General features: G+C 49.7%; 1 protein-coding gene across 1 annotated transcript in view; it reads right to left on the bottom strand.

Moving 5' to 3' along the window:
- Window positions 1-12,215, bottom strand: part of LOC103091785 (BDNF/NT-3 growth factors receptor) — a 270,811-nt gene that overhangs the window by 151,616 nt on the left and 106,980 nt on the right. The window contains exons 5-7 of the mRNA XM_076075159.1: window positions 10,924-11,084; window positions 9,187-9,329; window positions 7,106-7,241 (exon numbers count right to left, since the gene is read on the bottom strand). Of these exons, the coding sequence (XP_075931274.1) occupies window positions 7,106-7,241; window positions 9,187-9,329; window positions 10,924-11,084 (440 nt within the window). The remainder of the gene's footprint in view (window positions 1-7,105; window positions 7,242-9,186; window positions 9,330-10,923; window positions 11,085-12,215) is intronic.

Below are 12,215 nucleotides of genomic sequence, written 5' to 3'. Positions count from 1 at the left end.
CACGCCAATTCATTGCTACTTCAGCACATTGGTTTGTTGGAGAGTAAACCCACAACATAGTAAATGTTGTGGGTTTACCCTGTTGACGTGACAAACCTTACTAATTGGCTGTGCCCGGTGGTGGCGGGTTGAACGGCACATTTATATTTACGCAAACTAACGCAAAAAAAAAACAACCCCCGTTATGTGCTGCCATAACGCAAGCAGCCATCCAGTTGAGTACGTCGGACAATTTTAATATCATCATCTAGTGTTCAAACCCGAATATACGTCCCATCGGAGTACGTGCAACAACGTCCGTGAATTCACGGCGCCGTAAACGACACTACACCGCGTGTAAATCGTACTCCTAAAGCCCGGGTTGTGTATCGTCGTCATCAGCCACGGTCAATCCACTGCCGGATCAAAGCCCACCGCTCCCCTCTCTCCCCCCAGAGCCGTCACCATCTCTCGCACGACCCCGCGATGTAACAACCCTCCCAGCACCTGCACGTGCGTTTTATTGCTCCATCTGCACGCCGGTCATCCTCTGGGACGTGTTCTTTCCATCAGCTGCCCCTTCCGCCGTCGTCGTCATCATCATCATCATTGCTGGTCAGCAGCCAGACGCGACATTGTATTTAAAACGTCTAATTGAGTCTCCTCGTTTGGTTGTTCTTTCATGCAAACTGCATCCCTTTATTTTCGGCAGTCGTGGTGCAGATACAGGAAAGCGATATGCTGGTTATACGGGGGAGTGGGGGGGGGCGGGAAGCTCATTTTAAACCCATATCACTAATTCAAGGAATTCTAACAACATTTGAGCAGCACACCTCATTACATGAGCGATGAATCCTCCAGGCACGGCGAAGTAAAAAAGAATAAAACTCGCAAAACCCAGACGTCTATTTGAGCATTCTGGCCACGGCCTCGTGACGCCGGTCTCTCCATTACCATGCAAATGATACAATGCCATGACACGAAGTGACAGAAAGAGAAACTTGGACATAATTCACTCGCAATAGCTCCCGGGGGAATGATTATATATGTAAAAGTGAGACAGGTAAAACACACACACACACACATTCTCACACGAAATAAGGGGTTGGAATTTTCCCGTTTCCCCCCATAGCTAAAAAAAAACCAAAACTATACAATGCGAGACCGGTGCTGGCCAAACGTGCTAATATTGAAAGATCTCCCGCAAATTACTGCATCGGGATCAATCATTAATTCATCGCGCAATAAGCCAACGGAGGACCGTTGGCACCAAACCTCATTGGGATCCGCACCTCCGATTGGCCACGGTTGGCTACGTGCAGGTGCGGAAGCAGTTCAACGTCGCACATACGTAAAGCACGTACGTGCAGCCCGACCCAGACCCAACTCTGAGACTTCAAAGTTGACCGCTCTGCATCACCAAAGGAGAGAGAGAGAGAGAGCCGCGCGGGGCCTTAATGTGCGCGCATTCCGTAACGACTGTGCCGCGTAATGAACAGGGGGGCCGCGGGAGTCGCGACGGGGCCACGGGGGGCGTCACAATCGACGTCAAAGGGTGACACGCGACGAAGTCGTCCGAAACGCAGGTTGCAGAAATTGTAAGGAAGGATAAAAAAAAAAGGAGGGAAAAAAAGAAGGAAAATTTTTTGGGGGAAAAAGGAAAAAATAAGGTGGGAAAAGTAGGTGAAAAAGAAGGAAAAAAGAAAGGAATTTTTTTTAAAAAGGAAAAAGAAGGGGGAAAAGTAGGAAAATATAACGGGGGGAAAGTAGGTGAAGAATAAGGGAAAAAAATAAAAGAAAAAAGAAAAACAGAAGGGGGAAAAGTAGGAGAACAAGTAGGGAAAAAAGAAGGCAAAAAAGAAAAGGAAAATTAAAAAAGAAGGAAATATTTTTTCATTTAAAGCTTTCGTGACTGCAGGGATTCATATTCTTGGTTCGTTCGGTAAAGTCACGTAGAAGGGAAACAATAAAATAATAAAAATATAAAACAATAAAATTCTCACGACGTTTCGACTGCAACACAAGCAATCATCATCAGGTGTGAAAACCACAGCAAGAAAACGACAGGTCTCGGACCGCATTCGTGAACACAAAGCAAACCTAAAACACGGTAGGACCAACACCTCGGCCGTGGCAGATCACTGTTATAATTCAGTAGGCTCACATGACATGGACGTCTCCAAGACAGAGGTTCTCTGCAAGCCATCTGGCTACCATGAGAGATTCGTTCATGAGGCTATCCACATATACAAACACAGAGACAATTTCAACCGAGAAGATGGATTCTGGCTTAGCAATCATTGGAAGGATTTGATAAACCACTTCGGGTCTTGTTAATTAATTGTTCACGCTTACAGTGGCTTTCAGACCGCATCCATTATTTACGTCTCCCCCCTCCTCTTTTCCGAACATAGATGGACTCTATGTTCACCTATGCCAAATCGCTCTCCGTGGTGCTAACGTTAAAAAAACCGCCACTTTTTTCAAATTTTCTTGCTGTGGTTTTCACACCTGATGATGATTGCTTGTGTTGCAGTCGAAACATCGTGATAATTTTATTGTTTTAGATTTTTATAATTTTATTTTATCATTTTATTGTTTCCCTTCGACGTGACTTTACCGACAGAACCAAGAATAAGAAGGAAATAGTTTTGTAAAAATGCCCTCAAGGCAGCGGGTGAGCAAAGAAAGCTAATGGCTGGAAGAGAGGAGGCGGTAATGAGAGGGACATGGCCAGGGAGCGTGAGCAAGAGGGCGCAGGGAGCTTGACGCCTCTCCTGTGGGTAGCGTGGGCGATGTGCGGGCGCCCTTCGTCAATCCACTGCTGGACAAAGACCCCGGTGAGGTGTGTGGGTCGGAGGGACTTTGTTTGACGGCTCAGCTAGCGTGCCGGTTGGTGACGGTGAACAGCGTAGAATCAAGAAAAGAAAAATTCAGAAATATCGGACGACAACTGGGTGCACTGCCCGCCGAGTAGCCCCCCGCCCCCCCCCAGCACCCGTTCGTACATAGCGATCGCCAATGCCAAGCACTCTCCAGCCTCAACGCTTGCTTAGCTTGGCGACGGCCGGCCAGACCTGGGCGCATTCGCGGTTCACGCGGTGGTCATGGGCGTGTTTGCCCCGTGAGAATGAATGCACTTGCAAAGAGTAAGCACTGAATAAGGAGCGAGGTAGTTATCGTCCTCATTCATCATTTAATTAAAGAAAAGCATTTCCGCGCGTCCGCATGAATTATTGAACGCCTTTGTCTGTCGTTCGTTATTAAGATGAGAGCCTTGCCCGTGTGTGCGTCCAGAGCACGGTTGACATCCCCACGGCAGAATCCCACCTCCTCGTTCATTATCGATCAATCAATCTTTATATTAGGCGCCACTATCGCCCTCGATAAAGTGGACATCAGTGCATATTACAGCGGGATGGGGACGGTACGGTGGGGGGGGGGGGGGGGGTGGGGGCGGGGGCGAGGGGGGGGGTCACGGAGCAACAGGAATGAAAAGAGAAACCCATCACGACGTCAGTGGCTGACATCGACTGAGCAAAGGTAAAAGTGCGACCGCGCGCAGGACGAAGCACAACCATTGCTCTCGAATGAGTCCTTTTGAAGGGTGCTCACGAATATTGAAGAACGTGTGCCGGAATCGACGGGCAAAAAGCAAAAATTAACGAAAAAGTAATAACGACTGCAACAACAACTAAAATATTGAAAGTAGAGGGGGGAATAACTAAACACTCCTCTCCAGCACCTGAAGGATCACGCAACGGCGATGCTGTGTTGACGTGCATCCGAGACTCCGTGCATCGGAGACTCCGTGTATCCGAGACTCCCTGTTTCCTTAGAGGGTTTCGGGTGGCAGGCCACAAGCACGTTTAGGGGTACACAGCAGCTGCCGCTCGACTCCAATCAATTCACAAAAAAATGCGAGGGCCACTCTTTGTTTCCGTTTTTGATGTGGCCCAATATTCACGACGACTGGAGTGTGGTGACGGCTCGTCATGTTGCAAGGGGTTCATTTAAAGTGTGCACCGTGTGGCTGGTGGTCAAATAATACTGTATGGTTCTCCCTGCATTGACCGACTCGCGTAGTTTCAGTACGTTCTTTGTATGCGTGTCGAGGTGACAACAGCGGCCCTGCGGTGGTTTGTTTGGCGAGGTTTGCGGGTTCGATTCCGGCGTGCTTGCCCTGGTTATTACCGTGGTTTGTGTTAACCGTAAAAAAAAAAATGTCACCGCGTGCAGCCCGCTCCATGCTGAACGTCGATCCATTGCTTGCCGGCTTCACTCTTTAAATCCCCCCGAAATTTGAAGAGTTACCCGAATATCTACATGGAACTTTTGTTGTTGCTGTTGTTGTTGTTGCCAGTATTGACAGAAAATAATTGTTTCTGACAACAACAACAAAAAACAGGAAGTGTTAGCATGTTCAAAGACCAAATAGATACCTTTTGCAAGGTATCAAGTCTGCCACAAGTACGTGTGGTTAATGCAGACTTTGATGCCTTGCAAAAAGGTGTCTATTTGGTGTTCGAACATCTTAACATCTCCTGTTTTGTTGGCAGAAAGGGCAAAACCTATTCTTATTTGCCCGAATATTACTCAATTGGGATTATACACACACAGCAGAGGTGATCGCCCCCTACTGGCAGACTAATGCACAGGGGACAGCTACCACTGGGGGTGCCCCTAGGCTCGACCACACAGCAGAAGTCATTGCCCCCTACTGGCAGACTAATGCACAGGGACAGCTGGCACTGGGGGTGCCCCTAGGCTCGACAACACAGCAGCGGTGATCGCCCCCTACTGGCAGACTAATGCACAGAGGACAGCTGGCACTGGGGGTGCCCCTAGGCTAGACCAAACAGCAGCGGTGATCGCCCATACTGGCAGACGAATGCCCGCTTGCAGGCCAACTGCTAAGACATCTTGTGCCACATCAAAAACAAATCATTGTTGTTATTTTTTCTGATCAAAAAGACATCATCTTCGAGGCTGTTTACAATTTGCTGCAGATATGTTTTCTTTGACCAGACAGGAATCGATTAAAATGATAGTAAAAACGAGAGAAGCCTTGTCAAAGGATGTGATTAAAAAAAGGAGGGTTTCAGTATTCATCGACATGTCTAATAATTTAGATCATTTTGGCTGATGATTCACGGAATAAATTGCGCGTGTATGTACAAATATATTTGTTGTGGTTCATGCAAATCATACGCCGACGTTACAGCTACGCCAATGGCTCGGACAGAACTGTGCGAGCGAGACGGGGAAAAAAAAACTGGACACAAAATGGCCGGCTAAAAAAATAGATACAAAACCGTTAATAGATTCTTTAATCAAATCACGGCTCCAACAGGGTCGCGACAAATTAATCGCATCGCCGGAATCGGAGGAGTGGGGATGAATTGTTATAACCCCGCCTAAAAAAAAAAACAGCAGACCCGTTTTCGAGCAGCAAAAGTGTCTCCTGGAACTGAGTTACAGGCCATTAATCTTGAAAGAGTGACCTTAAGCTTTGTAGGGAGAAATCAATAGTGTCGTTGTGGAGAACGCTGCATATGTAACAATATAAGCGGGCAATGCACCTCCTTCCCATAATTGTATCTACGCATGAAAAAATATATGATTAATGTATTATATATACTTTTTTAAGCGAACTAGAACCCACTTCTAACAGAGAAAGTTTGTTGCCTATATACAAAGACAAAGATTCCCCGTATAGCCTGAACAGAGTGTTGGGGCAAGTGCTGTTAGCGAGCACCTATAAAGACTGGCATGACACACATGGGGGTGGGTGGCCAGCACCACCGCCTTTGTCTCCAGGGTGGCGATGTTTACAGACCGCACCAGGTACTCATTTGAGGCTGAGTCGACCAGGGGAGGCCCAGGACTGGTTCAGATAATCGTCACTGGTGTTGGCCGTGAGGAGGATTTGATCTCGGGCAGATTGAGATCGTAGCACAGCACGCTAACCGCTGCACCACCACTCCCCTGCCTATACCTATCTTACAGTTCGCCAGCATTTGTTTAAGCAAGCCTCATGAGACACTGAATGTCAAAACCGGTCTAGAGTTGCTTGTATTAAACCAATGCTTCTGAAATAAAATAAAGCAAAAACATATTGTGTAAAAATATATTTATATAATTATTCCCTTGTTATTCGCGTGGGATACGTTCCACAGATGCTCATGGATTGCAAATTTCGCGAATTAACGCTCTTTTTTTAATGAATTCCCTTAAATAAATAGGTAAATAAGCTATTTAATACATGAAAATAATCACGTGACTGTATCTTATCACTTTATCGCATCACTTCCTCGCATCACATTCTCTCTCATCACTTTCTCGCATCACTTGATCTCTCATCCTTTTATCCATCACTTTCTCTGTCTCTCTCGATGCAATCGTGTAGAGTTCCAGGTGCGATTGACAGGTAGCCACGATCGCGGAGAGCAAGTTTGTGAATTAACGAGGAAATACGTCAATAAGCAAAAAAAAAACCATCACACAAACTCCGGTCGTCCGCTCAGCAGCTTTTCGCTAACCACCGAACAAGGACGGTCACCGCATCGCTTCTGCGGTCGTCTGGAATGCTCTTCCTTCCGACATTAGGAAGACACTGGAGCTATGCACTTTTAAATCATCGACATTGCGAAGAACTCATTTCTTTAGAACTGCTTGTTGTTGTGTTTAGTTTGTTGTCCTTCCCCCCGCACCTCCGATTAGGACGGTGGCGATGCAGGGTGCGAAAAATGTTCAACATGCATGCATACATGTTAGAGCCATGACCAGGAATCTAACCCAGTTCACCAAGTAAATAGCGAAGCGAGCTAAACACTGCACTAACAGCTTGGAAAAAAGTAGTACATACGCTGATCCAAATATCTCTATTCGTTTGTCATTTTATGTCAAGGCATTATAAAACGCTGCCCGCATGCTCAGAACCGTTTAATCGTACAATTTGATTTCATATCGTGTTAAAATACAAAGGTATCTCTATACGTATATTTTTTTTAATGTAGGAGAGACGGATATAGGACGGGTGGCATCTTGTCTGCTCCTTCATCGAGTGCTGATGTAGAAGCGTGCTGTCCGCACGCTGCCCATGGTGCACCCGGGGGATACGTACATTGCACGTTGAGGTACACGGAGGCCTGGGTCTGTCCCACGATGTTCTCCGCCACGCACGACACGATCTTGTCGTTGTCCTCCCACGAGATGTTGAAGAGGCGCAGGGCGGTCACCGACTCTGACAACAAGTCGACCTGGGGGCGACAAAAAGGAGCCACGTAACGTGAACACACGCACGCTCCCGAGCTTCACGAGCCACCGCCGCCACCGTTGTGTATGCACGTACGATGAACTTCTTTCACGCCGTACGGAGCCAAACTGTGCTCAACGGAGGCGCGGGGGGAACGGATTGTTGGCAGGACGTGACGGGCACGGGCACCCACAATCCTTCCCCCGCACCTCCCATCAGCACGGTTGGCTACATACGGTGCGAAAGAAGTTCAGTGTATACATACATACATACACGTACGTGAAGTCCACCAAATGCGTTGGTCAATATCTTGTCTGTTGCTCACGCGCGATACGCGTGCAGGATGGGCGTGCAGCGGGTGTAGGAGTGGCGGCGCAGTGGAGTGGAGCGCCGCGCTATGAACCCGGTGACCTGAGTTTGGTTTCTATGCCACAACTAACATCGGTGGGGGAGTGATATCTGAATCCCCCCCACCTCCACCCCACCCAACCCCATTACGCCACCTTCATCGAACCGCGCACTTGCCACCGTCGTTGGTGAAGTATGGTCAAACGACTCTTATGACTCATGGCATGGGGAGGCCTTGTACTTTTGCGTCACACGGGAGGTGCGGGCGGGAGGACAGCAAACTAAAAACTAAACAATCATCCCATAGTGGCTTGACAACAGGCGATACAATGTTATATAAAAAAAACCCTCTCGACTCAAAGGTAAGTTAATAACCTAGGTAAGAAACAGAGGTCACGGCTCGGATAATGGGCCCACTCATAAGGATAACATGCGTGCACAACAGAGCCCACGTGGGGAAAAACAAAAACGAAAACGTAAATCCCAGCCACACTTCGAGTTTCAAGATGACCCCTTCATCTGGAGACGTGGTCATGTTCGCGCTGCCACTGCCTTCGCTGGGAGTAGTGTTGTCTTCTGTTCATTATTTAATTCCTGAATGCGTACGGAACGCTGTTGCAGAAACACGCAAGATCTACCGCACTTTAAGGTGTCCCCCCACCCCCTTCCGACCCAAACAACAAAAAGAAACGCGTTTTATTTTCTTGTCTTACAAAGCGGGAAAGTTTTCAGTTTCGCCAAAGTAGCGTGGTTTCCACCTCCCACCCCCCGCCCCACCTCTTTCTCGCCCGAGCTTTTAACTTCCCCAATATATTTCCGTGATCATGCACGACCATTGTCATTTTCACAACGGCACAAAGGATGCCCCTATTGGACTCTACCCCCGTCCTCCCCCACCCCGCCGTGCTCCCCACACTTCTTTCCACGCAACAACTCAACCCCCGCAGTGGATAATGACTCCGGCGCATTCAGTTGACCAATTCGTGCTGGCTTAAAAGCTGAACGAAGAAAAAAAAAATCACACACAACGTCGCATTGAAGTCCCTTTCTTTTTTCCCCTTTCTAGGGCGTTCTCGCGCGTGCGTGCGCTCGGTGTGTGTGTGTGTGTGTGCGCGCGTGAATACAATTAAAGAACACTCAGCCTCAGGAAAAGTTATAATTATATATAAATCATCATTGAATTGTACGAATATAAATATTCAATTATAATTAAATCACATTGTACACCATAATCATACTCACATTATAATTACTGCATCATTATAAAAATGAACACTTAGGAAAAGTAACAGGAAATTTTTACATTTAGGAAAATTATAGAACACTTAGGCTTGCTCGAACGTAGGAGCACATTTTAACTTATTAAGGAAAACATTATAAATATGCGTAACATTTTTAGTCAAATCGAACAAAAAATTCTTCTCTCTTCCCGAATTCGTTTCAAACGCCGTTGCTTATCGGCGCCGTTGGCATGAGAATCCGTTCGGAAATCTTGCCGCGCGGTAGATCTCCCGAGCGTGTCAGAGATTGGCCTTGCGAGGGATTTTTTTTTGTCCATCACAGGACTCCGAAATAAAACCTTTCAGGTGGAAGCAATTTACCTGCGGCACCTGCGCAGAGGAGATGTCCAGAGTGTCCCAGCTGACGACGGGAGCCGGGTGTCCCGACACGTTGCACGTGACCGACACGGCGTCGCCCTCCCGCGCCACTACCGTCTCTCGGTCCAACTTCACCTCCGGCAGTTCTGTAATCGAGCGCCACCCGTTAAGGCGCGCCGGCGGACAAAGGAAGCCGGCGGAGCCCCCAGTCCGATGTCCACCGATGGCGGCCCGATGTCGACCGCGGCGAGCGAGCGATAATTCGAACCGGTCCCCGGGCGGGCCTCCCCTCGGGGGACCGAGCCTTGGAAAGGGGGTACCCACCGCGGCGTGAAAATATCGGAACTCGGGGAGGCAAAAGTGGCCGGGCGTGCGGTGTTGGTATCATCACGCCGGCATTGGCAGGCCGCTCTCACTAACCGCACTCGTCCCAGCAGCTGCTACGGAGGCTACCCAGCAGACCTTTGCCAATGGCAGCCCGACAGGTTGTACAGATCGTGTGCCGCGTGCTGTCCCTGGCGCGGCGCCCGACGTTTCGTTCCACGCGCCCCGGGAGCGTCTTCAGGAGGTTGGCGCGTGGAGCGGACCGTCGGACCCTCGTGCCGACGACCGCGCGGGCACAACCCAGAGGGCACGCCGGAGGGCGGCACAGTGGCGGCAGTGTCGTGACGCGAGCCTACCGGTGGGGGGGGGGGGGCCGCGTTTTTTGGTGGATTTTCTCAAATGTTTCAGATTTTCTCGCCTGCTGGCTATCAGATGCATTGGGTGCGACCTTTGGGAAGGTCAACTGAAGGGTGGACATAACCTAAGCTCGTGGCTCTTGCATGAACGAGACTGTGACTTTGAATCTCATTACACTTCTTCTTCCTACAACAGGCCGGGGCTGTGTGTACGCACGCCTGGCACGCTTGACCGCTTGTAAGTTCATGCGCGCATGTGTGCGTGTGCAAACTGGCTTGTGTGTGTACCAGCAAATACAAAGGCAAATCCCTCCTCGTAGCCCGATAAACTGTTGGGGCGAATGCTGTTAGCGAGCACCTATGAGTGTCGCTTACGTTGGACGAGGGAGGTGGTGCAGCTGACACCACCAGTTATTTCCATTCGGACATGTACGTATCTTGCATGTATGTTGAGCTTCTTTCGCACAGTACGTAGCCAACCGTGCTAATCAGATGTGCGGGGGAAGGACAACAAACTCAACAAACAAAAAGCCTTTCTAAAGTAATTAGCTTTCGATCTAGATGATTTCAAAGTGCACATCGGTCGCAGAAGGCGCGTCTGAAAAAAGCGTGCGAATCCGGCGACCGTCTTCGTTCGATGGCTAGCCATAAGCCGCTACGAACCGATTCCCGCTCACGGCCACTACCAGTGACGATGATCTGACCCGGTCTTGGGCCTCCCCTAGGTCGACTCAGCCTCAAATGAGCACCAGATTCGGTGTATCAACATGCTCACTGGGTGGACAAAGGCAGCCGGGCATGGTGCTGGCCACCCACCGGCCTTCATAGGCGCTACTCGCTGACAGCACTTGTAATATCGGACGGAAAAGCGTTCCAGACGGCCGCACAACGCACGTCTGAAAAAAGCGCGTGGCGGCCGTCTCTGTTTGACGGCCGACCAAACAACGACGAAAAAATCTCCTACACGCCGAGCCTAGCATGCCCCCCCCCTCTCCTTCCCCCTCCCTCCGTCCACCGCCCCCCCCCACCGCCGCGACGTAACGAGCCGGCCCTGTCTCACGGCAGTAGGAGATCTGCATGTCGACGAGGCGGACGGTGATGTTGCGGTCGGGCGCCCAGCACGTGAGTTGTTGGCGCGCCAGGCCGGCCCTGTTTGCCCTCTGCATGTGCTGCAGCCAGCGCAGGGCGCACGAGCACTGGAAGGGGTTCCCCGTCAGCACCCTGCAACAACGCGGCACACCAGCAACGACGACGAGCGGCAGACACACAGGAAAAGACAGAAGTGGTTAAGAGATACTCGTTCGGGTTTCAGACGTCGCTCGACACCGATGTTGCCCATGTCCGGCAGTCGAACCGAGGTCACCGGGTTCATAGCGCGGTGGAACTAACCACTGCCCCACCGCTGCTCCCACAGTAACAAAGACTAAGATCCCCCGCCCTCCCCCCCCCCCCCGTGTAGCCTTTCACCATTGCTGGCCGTCTTTGTCTCCCCAGTACACAGCGCACCAAAGCTACTCATTTTGAGGCCGAGCCGGGGGCATGGCCCCAGAACCAGTTCACATATTCGCTGCCGCTGTCGTTGATCGTGTGCGGGAATCGATCTTGGCTCGACCGGGGTTCGGAGCGCAGCGCTAACCGGTTGTCAAGGCTGAGCGGACTTCGGGTGGGCAGAGAACATTCCTGATGCCGGCACTCCGTTCTGCTGCCTTACGCCGAGTGGATTTCAAACGCAGACGCGGGGTTCAAAGGTAGGTGGGCAATTAGTGAAACGTTAATGGTAAGAGGTGGGTAATTAATGACTAGGCAAAGGATAAAAGTGGGTAATGGGTTAACGGGCAGCAAAAAAAATAATGCAATGGCGTTGTTGTTGTTGCTCTGTTACCATTTACAAATGCAGTAACTGTCTGGCTTCATCCGCTTTCAAGACCGTCCATCCGCCGTTCTCTTTGAATGGATCTCCAACTAATTTTTAAAGTTGTTACATTTTACGTTTTTTTATTTATTTTTGTGAAACGGATGATCGTTCCGTGTAGCCATCCTGCCCTGCTATTTTACCCACGGGAGATCCGTGGTGCTGCGTGAACCACAGCATGCAGACGGCAGCAACAGTGGCAACAAAGACACAAGACAAAAAAAGACATCGCGGCTTTGCAAAGAATGAGTACGGGGGTCCTGAAGGAATATTGTACAACTCGCAAAAGACGGGGTGATTAACCAGTCGTGAGCAAAACGTGCGCTAATCACAAAATAGAAATCAGTGCAATTCTAAGATAAAACGGCGAGGCACAGGTAAAAGTAGAACAGCGACGTAGACATAGGCACGTCGAAAACGATGGTGCATACGTGGGAGCA

Source organism: Petromyzon marinus, chromosome 52 (assembly GCF_048934315.1).
Source record: "Petromyzon marinus isolate PM22_M1 ecotype Great Lakes invasive population chromosome 52, UKy_Petmar_22M1.pri1.0, whole genome shotgun sequence".
NCBI classification, from domain to species: domain Eukaryota; kingdom Metazoa; phylum Chordata; class Hyperoartia; order Petromyzontiformes; family Petromyzontidae; genus Petromyzon; species Petromyzon marinus.
The sequence above is the reverse complement of the archived record's forward strand: the minus strand, read 5'-3'. Positions and strand labels throughout refer to the sequence as shown.